Here is an 18,371-nt window from a genome sequence, read left to right on the forward strand (position 1 = left end):
GAAAAGTGAAATCAAGTTAAGTATTGAACCTAAGGAAGAAGTTGAGTAGTTTTGAAGGATAGTAAAGACATATAGGGTATATAGTAGTACCAAAGCATGCCTAAAAGGTTAGATAATATGTTAGAGCATGAGAGAAAGCTAAATTAGGGTGAGAGATACTTATGAGCTTGAGATGTAAGCATGCGTTTTCATGAACACATCTTACATTGTTTGACACATGAGACCTATATTACTTATAAGTTTGTATATTTCATAAGAATTATTTAAGGGAGCACCTATTCTCTTTACACATTCCCATAACAGGGTAATGCCTGAAATAGGGCGTATTAGTTTGCAGTAGGGCATAATTACCTATAATAGGTCCTTGTAACATCATTGGTATAATAGTCTAACATATTGTCAAAATATTGTCTACTTTGGACACACAATTTTATTATGTCTACTTTGGACACATAATAAGACCTTAGAGACTTCGAAGACAACTTTGTAGGATCAAAGGTGTTTTTTAGTTAAGTGATTCAAAATAATCTATGTCATCAAAATATGGATTAAAAAGGTGTACTCTTGATGATCAAGTTAGGGTGGATAAATCCAAAGACAAATTATAAAATAAGTAAAGGTATAATTAGAAACTTCTACTTATTGAGTGACTTATTATTTACTTTCATACTTCTTATGTTTTGTAAAAAATAGGTAATCGTGATAACTGCGATGTGAGGAGGTCAACATAGAGTGGGTCATGAGGGCATAATAGTCATATGCTTAGATTTATGTAAATCATTTTTAATTTTTGGATTATGTATGATTTGTATTTGAATGATGTTATATTAGTTTATGATGTTCCTGCAATTTATTTTAAATAAAGGATATCTATAACATTTTCTATTATGAATATTCGAATGAAGTATTTAAGTTAAGAGCATGCTTAATAAATTCGAGTAGGGTAGCGCTTCCCTCTGGAGGGTAGTAATTTTGAAGTGGAGTTTCACAATCTTTAGGACCAAATGTATCAACAGCCCAAAAGTTGATGGACTAAAATGTAAACTGAGAGAGATTTTTTACCTCGTAATTTCTCTCAAAATATCCATTCAACTAGCGCCTGTGCAAGTCTCCGACAATTTCGCCGCCACTCGCGGACTTCTTGGCCCCTCCATGTTAACAACTAGGAGACTTAATGTTTTGTGGGGATTTGTGAAAGCATCCGCATCACAAATCGAAATGATGGAGCGTCCAAATGAATGATACATTCTATCATTTCATGTTTTATGTGCATTAATTTTTGTTTTTCATTGTACGTCAAAGGGATCTCGTAAACCTCCCAATTGTGCCCCTCATTTCTACTGGGTAACTGGTTTTTGGGGCTTACAAGATGCCTTCAATGAGTTCTTACAAATTAAAGAGTCTTCGAAAATGCACTTGTAAAAGTAGGGTCCATGGATTATGGCATTATGTGCAACTTATATACATTGTCAAATAAAATTTGAATTACTCCTGAAGCAGTATAAGGATGGGAGATAGGAAGAAAGTGTGCGTATTTTGAAAGACAGCCGACAACCACAAGAGGGTGGAAATTTGGCATTTATGCATATAATTTGGATTGAAAATGGAATTTACGCTATTCTGCTGTCCCTTTCCAATTTTAGTTTTGTGCATTGGAGGGCGGTAATAACAAAAAGAGTTCAAAAAGACAACACTAAGCGGTAAAACCACCATTTATCATTGTTTTGACAGGCTACCACACTCTTTGCTCGACGGATTTACTTTCCTTCTAAGTTACTCAGATTTTCCTTCAATCATTATAAATGAAAACCCTTTTCTTCTATTTTTCAAAGCCAATTAAGTTCTAAATTTTATTATCGGTAGAGATGGCGGGATCTTCGTGGCCTACTAAAGCCCAGGTAATAGCCATTCTCTTATTTTACTTAATGATTTGTCAAAATTAGCTCTATAGTTCATCTTTTTTGCGCATCTTGATGATTGTTGGGATGCTGCATTGGTTGCTTTCAATTTCATCTGATTTATAATTTCTTTTAACTGTCATTTGCTGGATTTGAATTTGTTGAATGGGTTTCGTTCATTGCAGTTACACGAAATAAGGAATAAAGTTTCTGAAATTTCTGGGAGACATGCTGAAGAAGTTCAAGTTGTTGTCTCTCCTTATCGTATTTGTCCTTTGGGAGCCCATATTGATCATCAGGTAAGTTTAATATGCATACATTTTCTAGTTTTGTGTCATTAAATATTTCTTTAATGGAAATTCCGAACAATATTTGTTAAAAAGACATCAGGAAATAGTATTGGTTCTATAATTTTCTTTTACAACTCAAAAAATTAGAATTTCCATGATGTTTCCAGGGGGGAATTGTTTCTGCTATGACAATCAATAAGGGAATACTTCTAGGTTTCGTACCTTCCGGTGACAGTCAGGTAATGAGATAGATCCTTTTATGCCACATTTTTCCTTGGGAAGTGAGGACTTCTTGTTGATCAATTCTGTCTCATGTAGCAACTTTTTTGTAGTCATCACCATGACAAAGTGAAATATAGATAATGCATGCAGAAACTTTCACAATGTTAGAGGCTTCTTTGGCGTCAGACTCTTTAAAATAGATTCATGTGTGGTGTGAAGTCTTCAAAATGTTTTCAACAAGGGATTACCTACTTAATTTTATTATTTAAAAATTTTATTAGAAACAATATGATTTCTGATACTGTCAAAAAAGAAATATGAATTGGTGATTAGAAAGTGTTCCTCCACTAGATTTTGTACAAAAGAAACTCACCTACTCAATACCTGCATTTTGACCAAAACAGCCTCCCAGTTTTCCAAATTGAAGAGCAAAGAAAGAGTCTTTGAATTCTTTTGTGACAGATACCCACACAGAGGCTTCCCACTTCTTAAACCACTTTTCTTAAAGAGCCTACCAATCATGCAACTACAGCAACTTGCTCATATAATTTTAAAGACAGTTCCAGCTCCATTGCCTTTCTCTACATGACCATCCTCTGTCCCATTCTCCACCCCTACCTTTTGTTTTGGTTTCATAATAAGTAATGTTTCTAGTTGAAAGATGTATTACTTTGGAAGCACATTGTTAAAATTTTGTAAAATAGAATAAACACATTTTTGACTGTTAAAAACCTTTAAGAAAATACAAAGATGATAAAGAGAATAACAGTTGGGAAGCTGTAATGTATGTCCCTCTGGTAATATTCTGCATTGACTATTTCATCTATGTTGTTGTGTGCTGAATTGGGAACTTATTGTTGCAGGTTTTTATACGTTCAGGACAGTTTAAAGGAGATGTTAGGTTCAGGTACGGCCACTAGTTTCACATAATCTTTTTTTCATATTTTATTTCAAGCTCAAACATTGCAGTTTCAGAAACTCAATATTTAATAAATGTGTTCTGGGATATCATCTTGTAAACACGGTCTTGCAGTTATCTGTCTACTTAATCTATAATTTGCATTATCCATTATAAGGATAGGGATCATAAAGATAGGTTTGTCTGAAAAAATCAGGTAGTCAAAATACACTATACTGACCAACCCAACAATCAATCAAATACATCAGTACAAGATATTTATTCAACTATACCACCAAATTGTGGAATTAACTTAGAAATTCAGAGACTATCAGATTCACAGTGAAAGTGTTGAAATTCAGATTAAAAAAATGGTTTTGCCTTCCAGTAGTGGTTTGTAACTCAATGGAAACAGTGGTTGATTCTTGATTGGTAGCTTCTCATTTTTTGCTAAAATTGGTGTGTATCTAATTGTGTAGATTCAAGATTCTCTGATATCTATGGTTGGAATAAGTCTGGGAGGAATAATACAGATTTTGGAGTTTGTGAGCTAGCTGGTTTGTAGGAAGAAACCTTTGTGCTATAAGAGTTTGAGGAACTTTGAGATCTCAAAAGACTTTGAATACTCTTCTTTTTCTCATTATTCATTTAAATTGGCTACTGGCTGAGCCTTGACTTTGGTTGTGTTTTTGGTGCTGTAGTAAGCTTTTTTTTTCTTCTCCATTTTTTATTTTGTTGCCAGTTTACACAAATTCATGTTGGTTGTTTTGAATCCTTAAACCCTTACATGGATATTGGACCCTTCGTCCATTGCATATACATATATGTGCATGCGTGTGTGTAAGTGAAAGAGCAAAGCAACATACAATATTTTGAAGAATTGGCAAGAACATTTGGTGGTGACGGTATATAGCGTTAGATTGGTGCCATAGGAACTCCTTAGTGTTGGAATTGTGAAAGCTAGTGTATAGGATGGTGGCACAAACTCTAACTATGTGTTTTGGTCAAGTAGTGGTTTTGTTGATTGTATAGTTTTAAGAGGTGGGAAGGTTAGTAGTCATGGTGTTTGTTAGGACTGACTATGACTATCCATGTAACATCGCTTGTCCAATAGCCTGTCTTATTGTCAAAATATTATTCACTTTAAACACACAATTTATTGTGGTTTTGCTTCTACGTTTTACAACCCAAGATATGTTTTGATAACTTAAGAAGCTTATAGGCTATTTAACCAGTTTTATCTTTTCATCCTTACGCGATGTGAGATACACATATATGCCCAACATATCTCTCGTGTTTTTCCAATGTGGTATTCACTTAAGGGTGTCACAACCCACTTGTATTCAGTGATCCATGGTGGAAGTTCCTCAATTCTTGGCCTGACACTAGCTTGTCCACATTTCATGTTTAGGCTGTGTTGATACACAGTTTTGTGTTGTGCTTGGGTTCTATGATCCTGTGCTGTGTTATGCTGTACCTTGCTTGTGTTGGCTTGGCCTATTTGACATGTCTATTTGAAAGCATACTTTGAAACACATTACTGTATCTTAAAAATACAGAGGTCATAGGTAAAATTGCGAAATTTTAATTAAAGCTATATTGTAGAATGTTTTCAGACAGGCCTTTTCTTTTAATCAAATTGTTTTCTGTTGTAATAGTAATGTATTCTTTAAGCCTTCCTTTTCCAGTTCTTTTTCTTTTTACATATTACAATTACATAGCTGAGGCAAAGTGATACTTGACTGACCTTAGTCATATATCTGCTGCGATATTATTCTCAGTGACTTACTGTCTTATATGATATTACTTCACCTTATTGTTGTAGACTGTTTTTGCTTACTGTGAATATGAGTTCTTCCTTTGCATAAGTGCTTACTTTCATTTTCGTGTATGCATTTGCATGCGTTATGCTACACTCTATGGTAAACATTATATTTTTTTTTAGGAAACAAAATAATGTATTGATGATGAAAATGAGTTAAAACAGTAGACCAGATGTCCACAACATACTCTTAGAAGAATACAAGCTGTTCAATAGAGATGAGAATCAATCTATACAAAACCCCAAGGCCAACTAGGGTAAACCTCATATTGAATTTCTATGTTTTGTATTTGGGTCTTGACAGAGTTGATGAAATTCAACAACCGAGGAATACTGTTAAGAAAATTGATCTGACCCATGCAAGTGATACTGCCAAAGTACAAGAAGCCAGTGGCTGGGGAAATTATGCTAGAGGGGCTGTTTATGCACTGCAGAGCAGGGGGAAGTATCTGGCCCAGGTAAAAATTTATTTGGTTGTTGTTTTATCATAGAGGTCCAACAAAGGAAAAAAAAAAAAATCTTAGTCTAAGATAAGCCTGTGTTTTCCTTTAAAACCATTACAATGAAAAAAAGAAGATAGAGTTCTGGTGCCGGACATCCATGATACTGAGCAACTAGTTGCTTAATGGTCTAGATGAGATTACCTTTCTAGGTTATGATCATGGCTACATTCCAATTTGACTTTAGCTTTTTGAGAAGCAAGTCTTCTGTTTTGTTTCAAGCATTTATCTGAAGCTTTGTAAATGGATTCTGGTGTCATCTGTACTTATTGATGAACAGCTTAAGGTATACTAAGATTTCCTTGAAAATGCCTTTTTGTTTCCAAGTTTATTAGACATTGGGATTTATTTTTCTAAGTGGCTCATTTCGATGCAACTACTATTGTTTTATGTCTTATGTAATTTGGATTATTAAGTTGCAAAGGGACACCTCTCTTCAAAAGAATACTCCTAGAGAATGATTTGCTGAAAATTTGGCCAATTTTTTTATTTCTCATGACTTTTCTGATATTTTAATTGCCTGCTTCTCAATTTCAATCAGCACTACGAAAATAATAACATGAGGCTTTTCTGATGCTCCATTGTTGTCTCTATTGAAGCTGCATTTTTGTTTTATTCTGTTGTAACTATTGCAGGGCATTATTGGATACATCTGTGGTTCTGAGAATCTTGACAGTTCTGGACTTAGCTCTTCAGCTGCCGTAAGTTTGGCTTTTCTTCATGCTGCTGCTTTTCTAACCTATTGGCTGCTAAATATGCATAGTCTGCTGTAACTAATTAATGGAAAGAAATGTACAATCAGTGAATTTCCCAACTGAAAAAGAAATGAGAGGAAAGAAAATTTACTAAATTGTGGAGCAGATTCTAAGCTAGAAGAACAATCTTCATAAAGTTTATCAATCATAAAATTAAGCACTACCACTTATTATTATTAATTATTTGACATTTATGTTGTAAAGGATATCTCTTTTTACACCTGGATTTAATACCATGTTTAGTTAGTTGTAAACTTGACGGATTTAGGGAATTAATCTAATATATGATATTTAAACCAAAACTATTCTTTATGCTATGTGAAAAGAGGAAAAAGGGAGCAGGGCAGTTGATATAAATAAGGGTAAATTTGGTATGTGGAGTTGGATTGATTAGGCTATTTCTTTAGAACTAGATTGGCCTGCATTTATAGTATTCTACTATGTTTGGTACAGTGATGAAAAAGTCCCATATTAGAAAGATATATCTTCAACAACCCACTTCAATGATTTCATCTACTATAAATAAACACTCAATCGAATTCCTAGTGTCTCCCATTGGGTGAGAGGAATACTAACCATTCACCTAACCCTTTATAGATAGACTTAATGTTTTTATTTTTCATCACATTTCAATTTCCTTCCATAGAAAACATAAATTTAAGAAAGAAATTAAAAATATTTTTTTTATAATTAAAAAAACTTTTTCTTTGAGATCAAGCTCGATAAAATTTTAAAATCATGACTCAAGTGAACCATGGTTGTTCATTTTGGGTTCGATTAAGCTGAGCTGCAATTGAGCTCGAACTAACTTGACTTGAGTCTAGCCTTATTTTGTTGTCATGGTTTAATCCTTTTGGCATGTTTGGCATTTGTAACTTTAGTTAACATTTTACAGGTAGGAGTTGCTTATCTGTTGGCTTTGGAAAGTGCAAATAATATGAAAGTATCTGCTATTGATAATATAGAATTTGATCGGTAGGTTTCTTGGAAACTTGAATCTATTTATTTAATTGCATCTGAATGTTGTATTTGTGATTTTGAAGCACAACATATCTAGGTTGAACTCTGAGGTTTCTTTCTTTTTTTAAAGTTCATGCTAAAGAGACTCAGAAGGTGTTGTTTTATTGAAATAAAGAATGAGAATACAAATTTCATAATGAATCCTTGGAAGGCCATTGTGTCATACAAATACTAGAGCCACCCAATTTTCTTGTCACAGCTCAAGTCAAACAATTATGAGAGGAATATATTGAATATAAGAGCAAAAGCATGATAAACCAATTAAAAAACATTGTGAATGCTAGTGTCTGGTCGTTAGCCTGTATTGTTTTGCCATGTAAACCTTTGTATAGACTTCCTTTACATTAGCTTTGTCTTTGCTCTGCTGCTAGGTTATAATCAGTTTCATCAAGGAACATGGTTTGGCTGTGGACATTTGGGTTATCAGATATCTAAGGATACCTTTTGTTATTTCAATATTCAGTATCAATCAAATATAATGTCTCCATATGTTAAGTAGATGGTGGAAGTGATGTGGAACAAGTAGGTGCTGAAAGGAAAGGCAAGCAAAGAATTTGAGACAACTCAAAATTGCATCAGAAATATCCATCAAGTCTGGCTGAAAATGAAGCACAAATAGGACCGGGCCTTAAAAAAATTGTGGATAAGTGACTAAATTATTCCAAAATATGAAATAGTGATTATAAATACCACATCTTACATAACAAGTAGTGTTAACTCAAATACTTTCCTAGAATAGATTTTTTATATAATAATGAAAGAAGTTTTTGGTCCTATGATACAGGGGAATTATAAATGACATGTATAATGTTTTATGCATCCTTAATGGCCAATAACTTGATTCGCATTTGTTGAATTACTGGAATCTTGGTATGCTTTACATTACCAAGTAATTTTAGATGTTTCTACTGTTCAATTCATGATCATTTGGAGCTCAAAACCTCAAATGGTTCATATTGCTGCAAATCTAATTGTGCTTTCCTATTCCTTAGAGCACTATTCCTTTCTAACTGTTACTTTCTTGCTGATTTAGATTAATTGAAAATGAATATTTGGGTCTAAGGAATGGCATACTTGATCAATCAGCTATATTGCTTTCAAGCTATGGCTGTCTAACATGCATGAACTGCAAGGTAACATATGGTTTTTGTGAATATTTATTGTTTTTGACATTGAAACTCTTATATTCTCATTCGCTTTAGTTGTCTCATACTTTTAAACTTGATATGGATTATTTTTACCTATTTTGTCTTATTAAATTTACCCAAGATGACTATTTTTCTGCTGTATGGCTGCATATTGCTTCATATTGTTTCTTTCCTTTTAACTTTAAGTTTTGTTGCTTTAAGGTTGTTTACGTACGAAAAAAAATTCATTGGTAAAAAGACTTTGAATAAGTTTCCTCACCTGTATAGGCTTTATTGTATGGAAACTTCTATTGACTCTAGTATGGTTTTCTCTTCAAATTCTTCATTAAGGAATTGGAACTTCAATTTCAAAATGACCTTGGATGAAAGAGAAACAAGAGATTTCATTGAACTTGTGGAGTTGTGGGAAATGCAAACATTGATGAGACTAAAAAGGCTAGGAAAAATTTGAAATTGGAAGCATTGGGCTCCTGTAAATCCTTCTTTTGGTTGTTAGTAAATGAGTCCCCTCTTAATGACATTAAGCCTTTCAAGATGATATGGAAGACTAAAGACCCTTCCATGGTTCAAGTCTTTTTGTAGGTTTTAGCCCAAGGCAAAATCAATACGAGAGGTTTGATACAAACAAGGTGGCTCTTATATATTCCTATCTCCATCTTTAGATGTGATGATAACACCCTAGGGTTTTATCAAAGAAATTGAAAAAGAATCGAAAAGAAAGATAGGATCAACTTCCAAATTAGTTCACTTCGAGAGGATCAACTTCCAAATTAGTCAAAGGCTCTGAATGATATGTTTATTGCTTATTGATTGAGAAAAATAGCCAAAAAACATTACATATATGTAAAATTATAATTCTTAGTCAACTAGGATTTGTATTTTTTAGACATCTTGGAATTCTAATAAAGGAAATAAATAATAAAGGAAAATATAATATTCTTACTATAATTAATACTCTTACTATAATTATGATAAACCCAGTTAGGATTCAAATCCGTAAAAATAAATTAGCCTAAAATTTGATGTATTAAAAAAGGTGAGGAAATGCAAATCGTCAATTCCTCAATTGTTTTATGGATTCAAAACTATTGGCTAGATTTAGGATATCATGGGCTATTCTAGGTTCTTGTTAAGTTTTACTTGTGGAGAACATTTTTACTTTTCGAGTAGGAAACAAAGCTAAATCATATTTTTGAGGAGAAATTTAATGGTAACGAGGGGGCCATATGGAATGGTTAGATGTTTTGCCATATTTTTTAGTGGAATTTATGGACTTTTCTTTTTTCTTTATCTATCTTAATTGGGAGCGAGTTTTCACTAACTTTGTGTAGTTGGTTCATTTTCACACGAGGAAATAAACATTAGTTATTGTCTTGTATAGATTTGTTCATCTAATAATTTCTTTGATATCTTTTTTGGATCTCTAGTCCATTACCCCTATCTCTTCTTGATTTCTAGGTTTTTTGTTTCTTGTTGAAGAGAAAAACGAGAAAGTAAGATCACCCCTTGGTTATTATGAATAGTGGGACAGTATAAGTAAAGATATGGTTTGGTTACAACCCTTTATTTATTACACATATTTATAAGCCAAAATTCTAGTAAATAATTCTAGCCATTGATTACCGTTTGGTCAGGCTGGGGTTGCAAGAACTTGGTTACCATTTGTACCTAATTGGTTGCACTCTATAATGGCTTCCTCCCTCACCCTTGCACTCTACTACTTTTATACAACTGTAAACCAGTCCAGTCACACACTTCTATACACGCAATTATTTAACAAAGATAAGCTGCAAGATCAACAATACTCCAACAACAACTTTTTATTAAGTAAATATCCAGAAAACCATGAATTATTCCAATAATCCACAATTATTCAAAATACCAATTCAACACAAAAAAGTTAAATTATTTTGGCAATAGAGGTGCCAAATCCTCCCAAGTTGAAGCCCCCCAACTTCCATGATTGACTTCTAAAGTCTGTTTTTCTCTTTTTTTCCCCTTTGCCTTTTATATGTTGATTTGCTTCTTATCCCCATCTGCCCGTCTCCAGCTACCAAGTGCGCTAATATTCCCTTCTTCCTTTTGATTGATTCTAATCCATTCCATAGAGTTTTTCCGTTGCTTTTCTTCTATTTTTTCTTCGGTAGACCTGTTTAATACCCCCCCTCTCTCCAAATGAGTTTCACCTTGTCCTCAATTCAAAATGTAGAAAATTGCTAATTAATATTGTCATATATGTTAGTCCTTGGTAGCCACCCAATAAAGTCCTTAATGGTGTTATCCCATACTTACTAGGAATTAAGAGGGGTTGCAACAATTTGGTTGGTTAAAGAGCCTTGTATTTGTTTCTTTAACATACTTCATAAGCTATGGCCAAACTCCTAATATCTTGCTTTTGCCCTTCACAATATACCACAACTGAAACCCTTTTTTAAGTCCTAAAGAATCCTGAATGGCCTCCTGTGGTTGATGAATGGAACTCTTGAAGTAACTAAGATATGAGTGTTGAACTCTTAAGTAGTACCAACCGTCCTTTATAAAATAGATTGATCTTCAGATCCTTCAAAAAGTATTACATTAGTTCGTATAGGTTTGGATCAACAACAATCTTTTCAATAATTCCCTCATTAAATGCAGCGCGCATTAATGAAATTGTTGTAACTCACCTTGTCGTATCTCTGAAAGAACCTTGACAAAAGTGGGTCCTTCAACATATCTTTCTTGGAGTTCTTCATCGGAATAATGCCAGAAAGGTGGTTATCAACTGCCTCCTGCAAGTCCACTTTTTCTAGTTGTCCAAAGTTGGGAGTTTTCATCAGTCGGATTCATTGAATAAGGAGGGTGTTTAATAAAAGTTTGATTGAAGGGGGTTCGGTTAGGCTAGAGAAATCGGGTTGGTTTTGGGTATTGGAGTTTTAGTTGAGTTCGATTAAAAGTGTTATGGGCAAATAAGGTGTTATTGTGAATTGGGGTGTATATGGAAAAAGTCGAGGTGAGGATAGGTGGACTAACACAGTTTGTAGATCCAAATAAGTAGCACAGAACTACTTTGACGGCTCACCTTCTTATCTCTCTCATTTGGTCCAACAAAATATTTCAGTCCACTTTTTGGGCCATGCCCAAGAAGATGTTAAGACCCAAAACCTATAGCTCTGCCCGAATTTCCTCCTGCAACCCATTAATGAAAGCCCGTTTCAACAATTCATTTGATAAATCTAGTAGTGGTGCTGATAGTTTCTCAATCCAACTCCAATGCTCTGCCATCATTCCCTACTACCAAATTGAAAGAAACTCTACATGCGTCTGTCCTTTCTTGCAACGATTGAAACCTTTCTATCAATGCCCATTTGAATTCTTCCATTTCGTTATGGGGTTCCTGGCCTCCATCCATTGTAGCTAATTCACTGCCAATTCATCCATGAAAATGGCAGGAGCTAAAAACTGAGAAAAGAAGTGAGGAGGCAGGAGATGAATTGAAGAGGAGTGAAGAGGCAGGAGCTGAATTGAAGAAGAATGAAAAGGTAGGAGTTGAATTTAAAGGGAAAATTAAGAAGAGTCAAGAAGCAGCTGGCATTATTGAGAAGGAACGACAAGAAGTTGGAGCCATGGAGGAAGATCAAGAGAACTCCAGCAACTCCATTCGCACCCCCACTTGCATGAACAAGAAAATTCTAACACCCCCACTTGCATGACAAATGACTGCTCTTGATTTGTGGCAGAATAGTATAAAAGGGTGTGATTATGAGGAGTGTTGGAGGGTACTGGCCTCTCAAATTGCCAGAGGAAGATTGTTTGGTTGTGTTTTTTTTTTTTTTCTCTTGTTCGTGGAAAATTAGTATGTATCAGTCCAGAATTCATCCTCTGTTATCCTTTCTATATCAATAAAAGCATACTCAGAGCCATTTTTAGCAAATATCTTCTGTCTATTTGTTAACTTTGCTGTGAGTTATTGAATGCCGCCTGTGATTTGATTTAAATTGCTGGAGGAACTTAACACTCTCACACTTCTAAACACATGCAACGTTTTAACAAAGGCAATTAACAAGAGCATTAATACTTCAGCTAGAACTCTTTATTAAGTAATTATTTAGAAAACCATGAATTTGTTAATCCTTAACAATTCAAAATACCAATTCAACATAAAACAGATAAATTATTCTGGCAACATAGATGTCAAATCCTCCTAGGTCGGGGCCCCCAGTTTCCATAATTGACTTCTAAAATCTGCTCTTGTCTTTCTCTCCCCCTTGGCCTTATGCATCTTCCCCTTTCCAGCTGCCAAGTGTGCCTTCTTTCCCTTTTACATTGATTCTAATTCATCCCAGTTTGTTAGGACTTAATAAATAATAATAATAAATGAAATATATTTGAATTATGATAATATATTTGATTTAATTATAAGATATTTATGATGGGATATTTGATTTGATTAGGGCGAATATTTGATTTGATTTAGACAGTAGTTGAATTTAAAATTTAAAATATAGTGAGTATAAATATGAGTGATTGAAGGAGAGGAAAGGGGGAAAAACATTGTTAGTTTGGTATTTGGGCAGCCTTTGACTAATTTGAGAGGGGAAAGACACCTTAAATTGTCTTTGGGAGGAGTTGACACCTCTGTTGTCAACACTATTTTATTAATATTAATAATATTTTAGTTGGGTTCCTATCACAGTTCTTCCATTGCTTTCCTTCCATTTTCCTTCGGTAGACCTGTTTAATACGTGTACTAACACATTGTCCTGTCACATATTTTAGAAGTTACTGTACAAATTTGGCTTTATCTTGTGTATATTTCAAAGCACAATAATTTTCTGTGGTGCAATGCTTCTCCTTGTGGCAGCTTTATTCATGCTTAATAGGTTTTTTCTCCAGTGATAATTACAATTTGATGTTTTTTTCAGCTGATCTGTATCTTAAGATATGAATTTCAAACATATCAAACTGGCCATAGCTTCGTTAAATTTTACATTTTCTCTTACTCTTTTATAGACTGGTATTGCAATGTCTCTTGAATCTTGTTTTTCCATGCTTAGACTAAAGAGTACCAGCTTATACGTCCATCAAAACTGCACAACAGCCACAAAATATTATTGGCATTTTCAGGCTTGAAGTGTAACTTGACAACCAATCCTGGGTATAATTGCCGAGTTGCAGAATGTCAAGAAGCAGCAAGAGTTCTCTTGCGGTATTATCCTTTCCCTTTTTTGAAGTCTTACCAATTCTGGGATATCCTTAAGTTGCTTTTATCTGGTTATTTTGTTTATTGTATGTGCACATCTTGTGGGTGAGACATCTTTGATATGATTTTGAGAGGTATATTTAAAATGCACGTACAGTTCATTTACCATGGTTTTCATTGGAGCTGAAACCAATAATTAATTAAATAAAATTTACTGGTTATAAATTTAAAGAAGTTTTTTATTAAATAAACGTAAGTTGTTAATAAGTAAGTAGCCTTTTTTCTGAGAGTAATTCTGATCTGACCTCATGGATTGTAGAAATGGCTAATAGACCATGCCCTTTCTATATCACTTAGATTTAGAAAAAAAAAATTAAAAATTGAAAGAGCCAGGATGGGATCTCTGTTTTTTTCAAATAATTCTATCTGTGTTATATAAATGATATGCTAATAAAAAATAAAGTTTAATTGTGTTTGGTGACTTTATTTATGCTTTTAGGAAGTAATAAATGTGTTGTAAACCTGATTTTTAAGTGCTGTGTGCAAAAAGACTATAATAGACATTCTTTTAAGGTTATCTTAACATTAAAATTACGAAAAAAACAAAACATTTGGCTGTTTCGTGATTGTATGAATAAAAATACAAAATAATAATAATAATAATCACAATCACAATTTCTAATGCACTGCTATGTCAAAATTTTCTTAGAGCACACATTAAGATTACAGTTGTATTTTTATTAATATATATTATTAATAAATATTATTTTCTTTCATAAGAAAAATAACTTAAAATTTTTTATTAATCTAAATGATTTTAGAAGCTGTCTAAAAGTGCAGGGTCTATAAAACAAAATGAAGAAAGTAATCTAGATCATACAAGAGACAGGTTGAGTTTCTCATCTTTGAGCAAAGACATCTAAATTATAATCCTTAAATACTAAGACAACACAATATCATGTCCACATAAAAATATTGTGATCATCAACAGAATAGTGCCATTAGAAATAGTTTGTGCCATTTATTGAATGAGTTTGTGGTCGTCAAAATATGAGATCTATTTGATCCTAAGCAACATAAATATTTTTTTGTCATATAAATAAGTAACACTGCATGTTACAGGAACTCCTGTTACATATTTCTCCTATTTTATGCAAATATTCCTTTTTCTGATATTGTTTTGGCTAGGAGCCTCTAGTTGTTCAACTTGGTCTACATGTATTCCTGGGTTCTTTAGATTCTGGAACTTCTGGTAAATCGTATTTACTTTCTCTTGTTTTACAGTGCCTCTGGAAAAGATGAAGTTGAGCCTCTCCTGTGTAATGGTTAGCATTTGACCTATTTAACTTCCAAAAGTTTGATTGTCACTTTGTTTTACAACTAATAATAATCTTGATTTTTTCATTCAGTCAAACTAGAGGATTATGAAGCTCACAAGGTAAATGGATTTACTTCTGTTTCACAAGTTTGTGTTTAAATGAGTTCAAATTTACCTTAGTATTTTTTATATCTCATTTATAAGTAAATTAATAAGTAGAAACCAACAGCATTTTGATTTTTGTTCAATACTTAATATTTTTTGACAATACTGAGATATATTAGCAACCCAATCTGCACAGAGTTTATAGCAGGACCAAAAAACCAAGGAAACCAATACTCGAGACCAATTAATCAATAAACAAACAATATTTTTTAGAATATACTGCATTTTATTTAGTCACACGAGTTCATCATATGTGCACAAAATTCTCTAGCAGTCAACGTTAATATAGAAGGAAAATGCAAGGATTAACTGGCAATTCAAGGAGTTGGGAACCTCCCACAGCCAAAGGCTACCCCAATCCGTTCCATTCTCTACTCACACACTCTCATCTGATCCTTCTCACTATAATTCCCATTCTCTACCTAACATCTTGGTCAACCACTATTAGCATTACACATTGCTTCCCCCAATCATTTAGAATCTTCCATAGTCTCTCCTGCAACCACATTCTCACCCAGCCCACATTCCGTTACAGCAGGTCCACCTCTCCTTTTGTACACCTTTCAAATAAGGTGTCAACCACAAATATGGCCTCAAATTTTATCAATTGGGATGTATGTGGCCACCATGCCTATCAAATTTGTGTTATTGTTGAAGAGGCATTCATTTTAAATTTAAAAATAAGCTAGTGTGTCAAAATGCCAACATGTTAACAGATTTTCTAGAATGTGAATGAAGCAGAAAGCTCTTTGTGATTTTCATGGGTATAGTAATTTATCATTTTTCTATGAACCAGATATTTTTTCTCAAATTGGACAAGCTAAATTAATACCAAAATATAACTGAATTCATAACAACAATTTGAAATCCCTTAATTTTCTTTTCCTTTTTTATGTTTTTCCTGATTGATAAGAATTATTTCTGTGCAGTGCAAACTCAAGCCTATTCCAGCTAAAAGAGCAGAACATTATTTCTCTGAGAATATGCGGGTTATAAAAGGCATTGCTTCCTTTACATCCTCTTTAAGACTTTCTCTAGGAAATTATTATCATGGTTTTGTGTGTTATAAGGGTTTTTTTTTTTTTTTTTCAAATATTTGGTTATTTCAGGACTTGAGGCTTGGGCATCAGGCAACTTGGAAAACTTTGGGAAGCTTATCTCAGCTTCTGGTCTGAGTTCCATCCACAATTATGAATGTGGTATAACTTAACTTTCTTTGTTGGTACTTTCATCTAATTAGCTAGTGCTTATGACAACCCTATTAGATTCCATCAGGAGCGGCTCAACATCTGCAGTTGAACCAGCTCCTTGAGTAGCTTTGTCTATGTCAAAATCAACCAAAACTACTTCCAAGTTAATAAGATTTATGAAGAAAACATTTAGAATCTTCAAAGTCCTTGACTATCACAATTAAAAGTAATGCATAAGATGAACTCTGTCCCCTTTTTCACAAAGCATTTAGAAAACATTTAGAATCTAGGATCACTATTTTTCCATTCAAATGGTAATTTTGATTAGACCAATTGGCAGTTTTCCTCCAATGGTCCATCACTGAGTGAATATTTAAATTATGTTTGTGTAAGCTGTAATCACCTTTGGATCTTTGAACATTTCAACCGATCTCCCCACCAATCTGTATGTATGATTGTGTTATTTTTAGTGCTTGGTGCTTCACAAATTGATAAGTCTGTACTTAAATACCCAATGAGACTGTCCTACCTATGGGAATCTCATTTGTTCCATATAATTTTAGATATTTGCTGCATTGAACTTTCATCTAACATCAATTTTCGTATTCTAATTTAATATTTTAACAAAGTTTGAGAAAATAATGTTGAATTTGTGAGATCCTTCTCAGAGTGCTTCTTAGATAATATAGCTCCGTTCTGGCTATAACATAATGATGAAAGATTTATTGTTATTGTAAAGGTTGTGAGCCATTGATAAAACTGAATGAGATCCTTCAGAAAGCTCCTGGAGTTTTTGGTGCCCGGTTTAGTGGTGCTGGATTTAGAGGATGTTGTCTTGCATTTGTAGATGCAAGTCGAGCGGAGGAAGCTGCAGCGTATGTCAGGGAAGAGTATTCTAAGCACCAACCAGAGTTAGCTAGTCAGTTGAATCTGGACTCTGCTGTATTAATTTGTGAAGCAGGGGACTGTGCTCGTGTAATCTGACCAGATTTCACTTTTCTTTTGCACAATTGCATTATATTTTCATTTGTTCAATTTAATTTGTTGAATTGTGTATCTTGTCTGAAACTGCTTCTCCACAAAAATTAAATGGAACTGGATTCCAAAACGTGGAACACTCTTTCAATGTTTATACTTTTCTTTTTGACAATGTGCAGGCAACATTCATTACTTTTTTTTCCCCTTGGTATTTGGACATCTTTAGTAGTTTTGATGTGATCTTGTTTAAGGAGGCAAATAATTCTGGTCCCTCAGGTTAATTGTTTAAGTCCAATAGATTTGCAAAGTAGCGCTGTGGTCCATGTCTGTTAAGTCAACTTTTATTTCGCCTAAGAAAATTAAATAATTATATAAAAAAAAAAACTAAAAATATCAAGAAAAATAAAAAGACATAGACACATCAATTGGCCAAGTCAAATGGAGGCCTAACTCGAAGCTCAGAATTCAGGTTTGACCTGAAAGGGCTTGATCTAATATTGTAGTATGTCGATCTAATTATGGGCTTTTAAGTTGGATTGTGAGTTTTAATATTAAACCCATTGATTAGCCCAATACTGTTAAAAATAATAAAATAAATAAAATAATATCAGCCTAAGTTGTTTCTGCCACAAGTAATAAAAATTATGTCTTCTCAAGAAATCATGTATTTCAGTAGAATTTCTTAATGCAGTAGAAAAATCACGTATTTCAGTTGTTTTCTCAAGAAATTATGTTTCTTCATCTTGGTGCTTGAATGAACTTGTGAAAATCATTGAATGTAAGAGGAAGATGGGACAAATAGTCATTCCAATTTTCTACGATGTAAATCCATCCTTGGTAATTGAAAAGTTTGAGGTAGCTTGCGGTCAACATGAAGAAGATTTTGCAGACAACATAAAAAATATACAAAACTTGGCGAAACGCTTTGATGGAGATCACTACTCTCTCAGGGAGGGAGAGGGAGTTGAAGGATAGGTAAAAATTC

At 33.6% G+C, this 18,371-nt stretch overlaps 1 protein-coding gene across 1 annotated transcript; it reads left to right on the forward strand.

Moving 5' to 3' along the window:
* The first annotated feature begins 1,530 nt into the window (after positions 1–1,530).
* LOC123200082 (galacturonokinase) lies at positions 1,531–17,558 on the forward strand. Its single transcript, XM_044615191.1, has 14 exons — positions 1,531–1,898; positions 2,084–2,197; positions 2,356–2,427; positions 3,274–3,317; positions 5,435–5,588; positions 6,266–6,331; positions 7,281–7,360; positions 8,439–8,538; positions 13,590–13,741; positions 15,020–15,060; positions 15,145–15,173; positions 16,148–16,217; positions 16,328–16,417; positions 17,148–17,558. Exons 1-14 carry the CDS (start codon positions 1,866–1,868, stop codon positions 17,390–17,392), a joined length of 1,290 nt encoding a protein of 429 aa, XP_044471126.1. The 5' UTR covers positions 1,531–1,865; the 3' UTR covers positions 17,393–17,558.
* The last annotated feature ends 813 nt before the right edge of the window (positions 17,559–18,371 follow it).

This window comes from Mangifera indica, chromosome 17 (assembly GCF_011075055.1).
Source record: "Mangifera indica cultivar Alphonso chromosome 17, CATAS_Mindica_2.1, whole genome shotgun sequence".
In the NCBI taxonomy this organism is placed as follows: Eukaryota; Viridiplantae; Streptophyta; class Magnoliopsida; order Sapindales; family Anacardiaceae; genus Mangifera; species Mangifera indica.

Bases quoted from the DNA above. Each gene is read 5' to 3' on its own strand.
- LOC123200082 (XM_044615191.1), top strand. From the start codon at position 1,866: ATGGCGGGATCTTCGTGGCCTACTAAAGCCCAG. The intron at 5,589-6,265 runs GTAAAAATTTAT...TAACTATTGCAG, and splicing joins GGGGGAAGTATCTGGCCCAG to GGCATTATTGGATACATCTG. The intron at 13,742-15,019 runs GTATTATCCTTT...CTTGTTTTACAG, and splicing joins GCAGCAAGAGTTCTCTTGCG to TGCCTCTGGAAAAGATGAAG.